The sequence below is a fragment of the Somniosus microcephalus genome, unplaced genomic scaffold (assembly GCF_052327205.1).
Source record: "Somniosus microcephalus isolate GS21.2 unplaced genomic scaffold, FLI_Smic_1.0 unresolved_chr1, whole genome shotgun sequence".
Classification (NCBI taxonomy): domain Eukaryota; kingdom Metazoa; phylum Chordata; class Chondrichthyes; order Squaliformes; family Somniosidae; genus Somniosus; species Somniosus microcephalus.
In genome coordinates, this window is record NW_028225179.1 from 165015903 (window position 1) to 165029810 (window position 13908).

At 47.4% G+C, this 13908-nt stretch overlaps 1 protein-coding gene across 1 annotated transcript in view; it reads right to left on the minus strand.

The window, feature by feature from the left end:
* Positions 1 to 13908, minus strand: part of LOC147096471 (cytochrome P450 2K6-like) — an 81519-nt gene that overhangs the window by 52307 nt on the left and 15304 nt on the right. Inside the window, exons 2-3 of the mRNA XM_085975262.1 lie at positions 7233 to 7395; positions 4445 to 4594 (exon numbers count right to left, since the gene is read on the minus strand). Coding sequence (XP_085831388.1) covers positions 4445 to 4594; positions 7233 to 7395 — 313 coding nt within the window. The remainder of the gene's footprint in view (positions 1 to 4444; positions 4595 to 7232; positions 7396 to 13908) is intronic.

The window sequence follows — 13908 nt, forward strand, 5'->3', positions numbered from 1 at the left end:
AGTTCATTAAATATATTCAAGAAGGAGTTGGATATATTTCTTAAGGCTAAAGGGATCAAGGGGTATGGGGAGAAAGCAGGGACAGGGTACTGAATTTGAATGATCAGCCATGATCTCATTGAATGGCGGAGCAGGCTCGAGGGGCCAAATGGCCTCCTCCTGCTCCTATCTTCTATGTTTCTATCTTTCTATGTTTCTTAAGGCACTAATGGGAGGCGCAAACCAACCGAATTTTTCCCCCTATGACTCTAGGGGGGCGAGGAGGTGGGTTTGGAGGCGGGAAAATGAGAAACAATCAGGGCGGGTTCGGGACCCGCCTCCACAGGATTTTGCCAGGGCCAGTTTTGGAGGACGGGAAACAGTCCCGTCTCCAGCTGGCCATAGCACTAGTTAAGATGATTAAATGCTTGTTAAGGGCCTCTCTCAGCCTATTTTGAGTGGCCCTCGTGATTTTTCGAGCATTTCGGCATGTTCCACAACCTTCCTAAACCATGCCAGCTAAACCTGGTGGGTTGACTCGTGGGTGATCTCCTCACAGCTGCAGGTCCAACGATACATCATTTATTTCATCAGGGATTACTTGCAGGTGCCAGATCTTTGCTTTAAAAGGTCTTTCAGCACTTTTAGAAGGCCTTCCGAAGTCGGAGGTGCTGCAGCTTGAATCTATCAACTGTGGGACTTCCTTGGAAGACCCTTTCCCCGCTTGCAATGAGCGCTTCCCCAATGGCGGCATCTGAAAGCAGCATTGGAACCATTCGTTTTCTTTCTCCATGGACCTCAGATGAGGATGAGGAGCATCCAAGGCAGCAGCAGAACCAGGCAGCTCAGGAGCAACAGCAGCAGGAGCCCCAACCTCCTGCTCAGGCAGCTCAGCAGCAACAGCAGCAGGAGCCCCAACCTCCTGCTCAGGCAGCTCAGGAGCAACAGCAGCAGGAGCCCCAACCTCCTGCTCAGGCAGCTCAGCAGCAACAGCAGCAGGAGCCCCAACCTCCTGCTTAGCCACCTGAAGCTGCACAGGGCAGAAGGCACCAGCGCATCGAGGCACCTCGCCGCAGGAGATACCCCCGACAGAGGGTTTACAGACAGAGGATGAGCTACCTCAACATGAGTGAGCAGCACTGCCAAAGGAGGCTGAGACTTCGCGAGAGGTTGTCCGAGAGATCTGCGGCCTGCTGCAGCAAGACCTAGTGCCCAGAGGAATGGGTGGACACCCCTTACCAGTGGCTGTCAAAGTCACCACCGCACTCAACTTCTTTGCCTCAGGCTCCTTCCAGGGATCATCAGCAGACATCAGCGGCATCTCCCAGTCAGCCGCCCACAGTTGCATCACGTAGGTTACCGATGCCCTTTTTGCTAAGGCCCACAATTACATCCAGTTCTCAAGGGATCAAGCAAGTATAACCGCCTGTTCGGTTGGCTTTGCAAATATGGCAGGCATGCCAATGGTGCAGGGCATCATAGATTGCACACATGTGGCCCTTAGGACACCCCATCACAACCCAGCTATCTTTGTCAACCTCAAGGGCTTCCACTCCCTCAATGTACAGCTGGTGTGCAACCACAAGAAGGAGTTCTTGCATGTTTATGCCAAGTTCTGTGATTGTTCCCATGACTCTTTCATCCTACAGCACTCTAGTGTTCCTCCGCTTTTCAATCTGCCAAACCAACTTAACGGATGGCTCCTTGGTGACAAAGGCTATCCCCTGAAGAAGTGGCTAATGACGCCGATCAGGAGGCCAGCGAACGAGGCAGAAGAGCGCTACAACACCAGCCACACTTCGACCAGGTCCATCATCGAGCAAACCATTGGGTTGTTGAAGATGCGCTTCTGTTGCCTTGACCGATCAGGTGGAGTCCTGTAGTAGACACCATACAGGGTCTCCAGAATGGTCGTGGTTTGCTGTGCACTGCACAACATCGCACAATGTTGTGGCTTGCAGCTTCCTGAGGAGCAAGTGGCTCAGTTCCAGCCCTCATCAGATGAGGAGGAGGAGGCTGAGGAGGAGGAGGGGAATCTGGAGGAGGAGGAGGAGGAGGAGCAGGAGGAGGAGCAGGAGGAGGAAGTGGATCAGGAGGAGGTCAGAGTGCCGGTGTATCGACCAGCAGCAGCGGCAGCACGCGAGCACATGGCTGCCCGGGATGCAAGGGATGAACTTATCCTGGCCAGATTCGCATAGGTTGCCCAAGTTGGCACATATCTTTGGCTCCATCCTAAGACATAATTGACAATGAACATGACTCTCTGGTTTCCTTTCACTCAGGCCACCAACCTGACAACGCAAGTGTGGCGGAGCCCTCAATGTGGAGCTGCTTAAGATGAAAGAACAGATGTCATAACGCCAACATTTTGGCATCAAACCATTTTAATGCTTTCCAACAGGGATGGCATTTCATCAATACACAGAAACATTCTCCCAAACTGCACACAGATCTGGAAGTTATATCCCTTGCCAGCTGTACCCACACAGCCTTGGTTTCTTTGGGAGGCCTCTTCCTCCGAGATGAGTGGAAGAGCAGCTCCCTGCTAGCTGTCACCCCCTCAAACAACATTTGCAGCGCCTCATCCGAGAGCTTCGGGGAGGCCCTTGCCTTGAAATTGGACATAGTGGTTTCTCAGAATATGTTGCAGGTGGTGCAGCCTAGGCAGAAATCCTGTGGAATGAGCCAAGGCAGCAAGAAGCCATAAAATCAGACTGGAAAAGTGATGTCAGCAGAGGCGGGCTTCAGTCCCCAAACACTAATTGACCAAGGGCATCCCACACCTCTGAAATCAAGTGGCCAATCAGGGGAAAAAAAATCGCAATTTTTTGAAAACTATCAGTGGAGGCGGGTTTTAAACCCACCCAAACCGAAACTCGCCTCCAGTGGGAAAATCGCCCCCCAGGTGACCAGTATTTACACAGTACTCTAGCTGTGGCCTAACTAGTGTTTTATACAGTTCAAACACTACATTCCTGCTCTTTTCTTCTATGCCTTGGCAAATAAAGTATAAAGTATCCCATATGCCTTCTTAACCACCTTATCTACCTGTCCTGCTACCTTCAGGGATCTGCGGACATGCACTCCAAGGTCCCACTGTTCCTCTACGCTACTCAGTGTCCTACCATTTATAGTGTATTCCCTTGCCTTGTTAGCCCTCCCCAAATGCATTACCTCACACGTCTCTGGATTGAATTCTTTTTGCCACTTTTCTGCTCACCTGACCAGTCCACTGATAGATTCCTGCAGCCTAAAGCGTTCTTCCTCACTATCAACCACACGGCCAATTTTTGTATAATCTGCAAACTTCTTAATCATGCCCCCTACATTGAAGTCTAAATCATTGATATATACCACAAAAAGCAACGGACCTAGTACTGAGCCCTGCGGAACCCCACTGGAAACAGCCTTCCAGTCACAAAAACACCCGTCGACTATTATCCTTTGCTTCCTGCCACTGAGTCAATTTTGGATCCAACTTGACACTTTCCCTCGGATCCCATGGGCTTTTACTTTTCTGATCAGTCTGCCAAGTGGGACCTTATCAGAAGCCTTGCTAGAATCCAGGTAGACTACGTCAAATGCACTACCCTCATGGACCCTCCTTGTTACCTCCTCAAAAAATTCAATCAAGTTAGTCAGACACGACCTTCCCTTAACAAATCCATACTGACTGTCCTTGATTAATCCGTGCCTTTCTAAATGATGACATTCAAGATTAGATTGGATATGTGGATAAAGGAAAAGGGTTGAAAGGATATGGGAACAGATCGGGTAAATGTGATTAAAAGTATTTGCTTGCATGCAGGGTAAACAATGACATGGACTGGTTGGGCTGAATGGCCTGTTTGTGTGTTGTATCTTTTATGTACTCCTACAATCTTACGTATGTCTCTCCATTTTATTTTCATAACTGTGCTTACTGTTCCTCATATCTGCCTTCTTATGCTCCAAATAGTCCAGCCTAAAGATCCCTCTCTTCCTTGCACCATCTCTGTGTTAAAATCCAGACTCAGGGTCCCCTGTCCCACTCCAATTTATTGGTGGTGAAATTGGACAAGGGTGGTGATGCCAAACAAACAATATTGCATTGGTCGCCTGTTATATGCCCCGCCCGATATTCAGTTCCTTTGATTTCAATAGAACAGAATATTGGGCGTGTGGTACAATGGACGGCAAAAGCGATTCCACCTGATTTTCCTGTCCCTCCCATGTCCAATTTCATCTTTTCCCAGGGCCTTAAAACTTTGAATTCTTGGTCTTCTGTAGTCTTTTCCCCCTCCTGGTCTTTAAAGCCCAGTTTGCACCACCTAACCTCTACTTCGTGCTTCATCTCACCTTCTCTCTTGGCCCTTTGTAATATTCCTGGTAATGTAAATCAAACAAAGCACAACCCTGATGAGTGAGATTTGAAACATGTGGATGTGTAAATTGCGATGCAACCAATTAAAGAGATTAAACTCACAATTGTAAGATTTAAATGTATTGACCAGGAATACTGCTTCCTCGATTATTTTCTCTTCAATTGATTTCTTGCCCATTCCGAAATCACGAAGAGTTGATAATGTGAATCTGCGCAGTTGTCTCCACATTTCACCCTCAGAGAAAACCATACCTACAATTGTACCAAAAATAATGGTTAATCTGGTTGCTCTGGCAACAACCGACACGTTAGAGATCAAACGACAAACCTATTCTGTGATTATCAGAAACTAACATCTCAGTCCACCATATATTAAGGAATGTTATTCCAGTATGTTAAGGAATTTCATCCCAGTATATTAAGGAATGACATTCCTGCATCTAAGGAATGCTTTCATAGCATGTTAAGGGATGATATCCTAGTATGTTAACAAATGTGATCCTAGCATTTAAGGAATATAAGAAACTATCCTAGCAAATTAAGCAAAGCTATCCCAGCACATTAAGGAATGCTATCCCAGCATATTAAGGAATGATATCCTAGTATGTTAAGAAATGTGATCCCAGCATATTAAGGAATATAACAAACTACCCTAGCAAGTTAAGCAAAACTATCCCAGCATATTAAGGATTGCTATCCTAGCATGTAAGGAATGCCATCCCAACATGTTAAGGAATGCCATCAGAACATTACAAATAATGACATGAGCGCATTAAGTACTGTCATCTGTCAGCAATAAGCAATTTCATCCCTTGGTATTTAGGAATGTATTCTGAGTTTTAATGAGTTATGCAAAATATATTAATAAACACTATGGGGGAAAAATTGGGTGAGTAGCGCCACCTGTTAGCGCCTAAAGAGGCAGTCAGTGGCTGTAGCGCCACTGGCTGCGCCTCCCGCGATATTCAGCAGGGGCGTTAATGGTGGCATTAGCCTTTTGCGCTGCGCCACCACCGATGACATCATCGGTGTGCACAGCGCCCCATTCGCGCCCCGATCGCGATATTTGGTAGCGAACGCCGCTGTAGCGCCGTTCGCTACCCGCGCCCGGTTCATGGGCCTTGCTGCGCCGGCAGAGGCGCAAGTTAAGGTGGCGGTGCGGGGCGGCCGCTTTTTCGGCGGCCGCCTGCCAGCACCTCCGTCCCCGGCCTCCTGGTCGCCCCCCCCCCGTGGCATTGCCAGCTGTTTCCCGAGAGCCCGGCACTTCTCCTTGGTGCCGGGCTCTTTTGCCGGCACTCGCGATCGGGGCTCCCCCTTAACAGGGGGAGGGAGGCCTGCAGTACCGCAGCGTGCCGTGCCGCAGCGTGTGGCGCTGCGGCATGTAGCGCTGCGAAATTCACTTCCAGCGCCCTAAGAGGGACGCGGAGCGCCTCGAGCCGCGCCCCGTCTCCCTCTAGGGGCACTTCAACTGAATTTGCGGCGATCGCTAATGCGGCGAGCGCGGCGCAAATTCCAGCGCACAAGCGAACTTTGCGCCGCTTGGGCGCCTCAGGCCAATTTCTAGGCCTATGTGAGTGTTTTAGGGAATGCCAGAGGAACACGTTAAGCATTATCATGTAACTTTGTTGCGGGATATCATACAAGCACATGAAGGAATATCATCTGAGTGTATTAAGGAAAGTCAGTCCAGCGTGTTAAACATTTGTAAGTTATTATCAGAAACCGTCATTTATAGGTTATAAACATTGTATGAGTTATTCTGTGCAAATATGGTTATAGACAAGGCCTTAATGCAATGAGCTCCTGGTTCAGTGGTGATACATTACTGTTTAAAAATCCTGAAATAAGAGCATTGGCCATGAAATTACTGTGGGATATTCGCATATTATTGCTGAATGTGTTTCTCTGACATTATTCTACCTCATATTTTAGAGGACATGTTAATCAGTATAAACTAAGGCCCAGAAATTCGGGTCGGGGGCTTCCCGCGGGTGCAAGCCCCCGACCTGCACTTACCTAGCGCACCGGCCGTTGTGCTGTGGGCCCGCGTGGGATTCCGATCCTGGGCCTGCTCCAACTGCCAGCGCGCGGTGCTTGCGTATCCCAGGGGCGCAGTTAGTTCGATGCGTCCCCTGGGATCACGTGGGCCATGGGGAGCCAATCGGAGCAGGGAATGCTCCATTCATAAGTTTGACAGGAAGTGCTGTCAAAACTTAGAAATATTACGGGCCCCAAAACATCACTAAATCTTCAAATACATTTTAAAAAAAACACATTTTTTAAATAAACTATAAATTACATGAAATAACTATTTTAAACAATTTAAATTTTTGAAAAAATAATTTTATTTTCTAACGGGGCTAGAAATAAACTTACCTTTCTTTAAAGTATTTAAAAATAATAAACCTGTGGAAAAAATGTTTTAATTTTAATTAATTCACCACTTACCTTGTAAAAAGCAGGCCTTGCGACTGCTTTTTACATGTCTAACTTCTGCAGACTTACCCTCCCGGGAAAACCTGTAAAAAAAAATGTAAGTTCGATGCGCACGTGCTGCCTCTCCCGCGCACGCGTTCGACCTCTGAACCCCTGCTTTCAGGGGAATGGAAGTGCCGGTTTCCAGCGCAGTGCGCAGTGCGCAGTGCATGCACGAAACCGGGACTTCCATTGGGCCTACGGGTGAGTACCCCGTGCGGACTCACCCGTGGAGACCCGAAGTTCAGGGCCAACATGTACAGTAAATGGCTGCATCAGAATGGAGGTTATGATTACCACTGTGCAGAGCCCCTGGACAATGCAATGGAAAAAAGTAAAAGTAGAACGATGACAAGTTAGGGGAAGGCACAATAAAATACAAATTGAAGAGTGAACCAAAATATCATGGACCTACCCAATTTTTCAGTGGTTGCTTCATTGATTGGTGTAACGTATCTTCCAGCAAATATATCAGCCTGGTCAATCAGTGCATCCTTCACCGTCCCAAATCCTGCCAGTACCACGATTTTCTGCGATCCCAAAAAAGCTGTATATATGCTGCCATATTTGTTTGCCAGCTAAACACAAAGTGGAAAAATTGAATACATTTTTAATATTCTTTGTACATTGGGAGATTTCCTAGTTAATTTATATGGAGGATGCACATCAGGTGGGCATGCAATATATTCTGTGTTAATTGTGCGGGCAACATAAAATGAAGGGAGTGCTTTCAAAACAAAATGAAACTGATGCTGTGCCGGGCCATTGCACTGACAGAGAGAAAACTAATCTTTGCTCATTGCACTGTTGTTCACTGAGCAATGGAACGGAGCCCATATTCTCACCCATGCTAAGTCCCTCCCCTCCCCATCACATTTTCCCTTACCAAGCTTCTACTGGTTCCCTGTACCCTAGAGAATCAAATTTAACATTCTTGAACTGATCTTCATATCGCACCCTGGCCCCAATTCTATCACCCTTAAATCCATGATCTTCACCCTCCATATTTCCCTGCATGAACCCCCATTCCTCTAGCACTGACGTGCTTCTCGTATTTACTGCTTCATTTTCTGAATACGTAAGAGGAGAGCGGAGGGAATGGAAGCATCTTTTTTTTATAAGAACAAGCATTATTATTATTTACCTTCTACAGGAAACTCTCGTTGAAACGGCACCTAAATAACTGGAATTCTCTATTAACCGGCAAAATTCTCACTCCGAAAACAACACCTCAATAACCGGCAATGTTGCCGAGTCCGAGTCTCCCGCGGTGGCCGAGTTAGTCAGTGGGGGTAGTTCTCCAAACTGCCACTACTCGGCTTCTTGGCGCTGTCGGGAGTCGGAACACCTCAATACCCCTGTAACAGGAGTCTGACTCTCCCGTGCTGCCGGTAGTCTCTTCTGATCCGCCATTTCACAGGGGTACTGTGTGTCTCCCGCGCTGCCGGTAGTCTCTTCTGATCCACCATTTTACAGGGGTACTGTGTGTCTCCCACGCTGCTGGCAGTCATTGCATTGCATTACCCTCAATTGGCAGTACTGTACTTAATCAAGCATCTTCCACCATCCATTTAACACCACGTTCTGCAGGTGAGTACCCAATTACTGTATACTGCACATTTCTTGATTTTTAAAATTTTTCTTTGTTAAAAATAGCCTCGGTAGATAACCCTCTCCGTCATCCGGAATTTTTGATTAACCGGCAACACGCCGGTCCTGTCGGTGCCGGATACCAAAGAGATTCCTGTATGTAATGCTAATTCAAGAATTCAAATTGACTCTTAGTTTGAACCTGAATAACGTGATCTGACAATGTGGTGTTTTTATGCCTATCAGAAAAACATGGTGGGCAGGCCTTTGCAATCTTCTGGTGTGGACTACTTCAGCAAAAGGCTGGTTGTTAAGCTTACAGCAGACTACACAAGTTCACTCTTACAGGTAAGAGTGTAAGCTGTAGATCATAGCAGACACAGGTCTGCGTATGAAAAACGCATTTGGCTGCAAACATGAATAAATTTGTGTGAAGATGACCTGAACCATCCCAATCACTGGCAGATAAACTGGGATAAATATCATCCCAAGACTGTGTAAAGTTTAAGGTAAAGTAAAATACTAAAAACAAGCAACGGTTGACAGGAACACAAGCTCAGAAACTGATTGCATGGTGCTGAAACTGGAAGCCGAAACATTGCCAGAATTGACTGAGCAGCAAGCTGATGAAAGAGCACGCCAGTGGGGGCAGGAAAGCGAGGATGAGGGAAGAGGGAGTGCATCACTTCAAAGCACTTTAAAAGGCTAAAACAGCTTGGGCTAGATTTTCAGTATAGACAGTTTTGGGGCGCTAACCTTAGCGCCCGCCCGAAGTTAGCGCCCGCCCCAAAGTAGCGCCCCGTTGCCGGAAATTCAGTGGCTTCGCCCTAAGAGGTTGGTGGAGCGCTAAAAGAGGCGTTCCACTACTATCTTTAGGCGCTAAGCCGGCGGTGCAGAGCGCAACACCCGAGCTCGGGCGCAGCGCACGGCAGACACTCTGGTGCTAGTGAGCTCTTAAAGGGGAAGGGTGCATGTGTTTTTTTCAAAGGCAGAGTCTGGGGGGGGGGGAAACAGGAGGAGGAGGAGGAGGAGGAGGAGGAGGAGGAGGAGGACATAAATACACCGTTCACAACAACACACTGGATCCTTCCACACAACACATGCAGACAGCCTTTTATAGTGCAGGAGGAGTGCCCTTTAATTTGCACTCCCCAGGGTGTGTTGCGTTCCATTTTACAAACGCTCTGGACGCCAGCCGCACAATGGGGCGGTCCGACTGAAGTTTGGATTCGGGGCGGCCAAAGGGTGTTGCACGAGGATGTGACGTCATTTTCTGCGCGCGCATCCGGGCGGCCGCTAAACTTTGCGCCGGCGCTAACGGGCAACTTAATTTGGGGCGGGGCGCAAACTGCGCTGCGCCTGGGCGCTACACGCATAGCGCCCGAAAATCACTTCTCTTAAGGCGCTAACTGCTGGCGCAAGCAACTGAAAATCTAGCCCCTTATTTCCAATAAGGCTGAGGGAAATAGAAACTTGGAGCAGACAAAGGAGATTTCAGCAGAAGTATGATGAGAAAGAAGGGATTGCACAGGTGGATGAAAAAGATAAACAGCAGCAACATGAGGAAACTGAAGTGGGGTAACAGAGAAAGACCAGCAACACAATGGGTTCTTTGCACAGTGATGATGAAGAGGAAAGGAAGAAACATCATTGACATACCCAAGAACTGATAGAAAAAGATATATTGCCCATGAGACCAGTGGGTGAAGAAACCAGTTAATCCAACTCATAACAACTCTGCAGAATAAATTATGGAAGTATTCCAAAATTTAAAGAAGGGCTGATATATGTGGTTTATTTTGAATTGATGGTGAAACACTGTGTAGGTGAATTTCAGTTCAGTCCGTCTTTCTGCAGTTCCCTCAGTTCTTCCACTGAAATTCACCTCCGTAAATAGGACAAAGAAGAATAGGCAGCAAAGGCTACTACAACAACAACTACAACAACCTGTATATATACTTTAACTAGTAAAATGTCCCAAGGTGCTTCACAGGAGTATTATAAGACAAAAATTGACACCGAGCCACATAAGGAGAAATTAGGGCAGATGACCAAAAACTTGGTCAAAGAGGTAGGTTTTAAGGAGCGTCTTAAAGGAGGAAAGAGAGGTAGAGAGGCGGAGAGGTTTAGGGAGGGAATTCCAGAGCTTAGGGCCCAGGCAACAGAGGGCACGGCCGCCAATGGTTGAGCGATTATCATCAGGGATGCTCAAGAGGGCAGAATTAGAGGAGCGCAGTTATCTCGGGAGGTTGCGGGGCTGGAGGAGATTACAGAGATAGGGAGGGGCGAGGCCATGGAGGGATTTGAAAACAAGGATGAGAATTTTTAAATTGAGGTGTTGCTTAACCAGGAGCCAATGTAGGTCCGCGCGCACAGGGGTGATGGGTGAACAGGACTTGGTGCGATGGGCAGCCGAGTTTTGGATGACCTCAAGTTTACGTAAGGTAGAACGTGGGAGGCCAGCCAGGAGTGTTTTGAACTAATCAGGTCTCGAGGTAACAAAGGCATGGATGAATGTTTCAGCAGCAGATCAGCTGAGGCGAGGTGGAGACGGTGTTACGGAGGTGGAAATAGGCAGTCTTAGTTATGCCGCAGATATGTGATCGGACGCTCATTTCAGGGTCAGATATGACACCAAGGTGGCAAACTGTGCTTCAGCCTCAGACAGTGCAAAATTTCTTAGTGTGGGCATATTTCCCTATTCCAGTGCTGGAGCTTTGGGATCATTTTGGAATGGAAAATACAGGGCGATGGGTGGGGAGGAGTACATTTTCCTAATGGAGCCTGTCTGAATTTAAGTTAATGGACAGAATAATTGGCTGTGCTGTTATGGACCTTTGCTCTGGCCACTCAATGTTCCTCTATTGACTGAGGTAGATAATGGACAAACACCACTCACCCCTCATAGGATCATAGAAATTTACAGACCAGAAGGAGGATATTTGGCCAATCATGTCTGTGTTATGGCATTCCAAAATTAATCACACTGTTCCGCTCTCTCTCTATAAATCTGTATCAATCCAAAACAAATCTCATTGCTCACTCTCTCTCCATTAACATTTACATTTGCTACAAACAATTTATCTAATTTCCTTTGAAAGTTGCAATGGTCTCTGTCTCAACCATTCCCTGTGGCAAAGTATTCCCTGTTGCATCAGTCCTCAGTGTAAAGAAATTGCTCCTAACATTTGTGTTGTGGTGGTTGAAGATCAATCATCACAGCCCCAGGACACCGCTGCAGGAGTTCCTCAGGGCAGTGTCCTAGGCCCAACCATCTTCAGCTGCTTCATCAATGACCTTCCCTCCAACATAAGGTCAGAAATTTGGATATTCGCTGATGACTGCACAGTGTTCAGCAACATTCACAACTCCTCAGACAATGAAGCAGTCCATTGTAGGGCAGCACAGGGGGTGACCATCAGGCGGAGCAACAAAGGCAGGCCGGTAGTGCAGGGAACCCCTGCGGACATCCCCCTTTCAAACAAGTATACCGCTTTGGATACTGTTGAGGGGGATGACTCACCAGGGGAAGGCAGCAGCAGCCAACTTCCTGGCACTGGCGGTGCTCCTGCTGCCCAGGAAGGGGGGAAAAAGAGTGGGAGAGCAATAGTGGTAGGGGATTCTATAGTAAGGGGAACAGATAGGCGTTTCTGTGGCCGTAGACGTGAATCCAGGATGGTTTGTTGCCTCCCTGGTGCCAGGGTCAAGGATGTCACTGAGCGGCTGCAGGGCATTCTGGAGGGGGAGGGTGAACAGCCAGTGGTCGTGGTCCACATTGGTACCAACGACATAGGTAAAAAGAGGGATGAGGTCCTGCAGCAAGAATTTAGGGAGCTAGGTGAAGGATTAAAGAGCAGGACCTCAAGGGTTGTAATCTCTGGATTACTCCCAGTGCCACGTGCTAGTAAGTATAGAAATAGGAAGATAGAACAGATGAATGCGTGGCTAAAGGGATGGTGCAGGGGGGAGGGCTTTAGTTTCCTGGATCACTGGGTCTGCTTCTGGGAAAGGTGGGACTTGTACAAGTCGGACGGTTTACACCTGAACCAGAGGGGAACCAATATCCTTGCGGGGAGGTTTGCTAGCACTGCTGGGGGGGGTTTAAACTAACTTGGCAGGGGGATGGGGTACAGAGTGGAGCTATAGTAGGGGGTGATTTACAGCCAAATACAGAGGGAAAAACAAGTCAGCTGGGAAGGCAAAGCAAATATGTGAAGGCAAAAGAGAATATGGCAGGGCTGGAAGGCATTTATTTTAATGCAAGGAGTCTTGCAAATAAGGTGGATGAACTGAAGTTGTTGTTGAACACATGGGAGTACGATATTGTTGCTATCACGGAGACATGGTTGAGGGAGGGTCAGGACTGGCAGCTCAATATTCCGGGGTATAGAATCTTCAGGCGAGACAGAGGGGGGTGTAAAAGGGGAGGGGGTGTTGCAATATTAATTAAGGAGTCAATTACTGCTGTAAGGAGGGATGATATATTAGCGGGTTCCTCTAATGAGGCCATATGGGTAGAACTTAAAAACAAAAAGGGGGCAAGCACTTTGCTGGGAGTGTACTATAGGCCCCCAAACAGTCAGGGGGAGATAGAGGAACAGATATGTAGGCAAATCTCAGAAAAGTGCGAAAATAATAGGGTAATAATAGTGGGGGATTTCAACTTCCCCAATATAAATTGGGATAGTCAGAGTGTGAAAGGCTTAGAGGGTGCAGAATTCTTAAAGTGCATCCAGGAGAGCTTTTTGAGCCAACATGTAGAAAGTCCTACAAGAGAGGGGGCGGTACTGGACCTAATTCTGGGGAATGTAGCCGGGCAAGTGGTGGAAGTGTCAGTAGGAGAGCATTTTGGCGACAGTGACCACAATTCGGTGAGATTTAAGGTGGTCATGGAAAAAGACAAAGACGGCCCGGAAATAAGGGTTCTAAATTGGGGGAAGGTCGATTTTAATATGATAAGGCAGGATCTGGCCAAATTGGACTGGGAGCAGCTACTTATAGGAAAATCCGCATCAAAACAGTGGGAGACTTTCAGAAGGGAAATAGAGAGAGTACAACGCCAACATGTTCCTGTAAAGGTCAAGGGTGGGACCAACAAGCAAAGGGAACCTTGGATGACAAGGGATATACAAAAATGCATTAGAAATAAAAGGGGGGCTTTTGGCAGTTACAAAAGACTAAAGACGGAAGAAGCCCTAGAGGAGTATAAAAAATGCAGGGGCATACTTAAAAAAGAAATTAGGAGGGCGAGGAGGGGCCATGAAATAACACTGGCGAGCAAAATAAAGGAAAATCCTAAGATGTTTTATAAGTATATTAAGGGCAAGAGGATAACCAGGGAAAGGGTAGGGCCCATTAGGGACCAAAGTGGCAATCTGTGTGTAGAGCCAGATGATGTAGGCGGGGTTTTAAATGAATTTTTTGCATCTGTGTTCACTATGGAGAAAGACGATGCAGACATAGAAATCGGGCAAGGGGGCTGTGACATACTTGAACATATT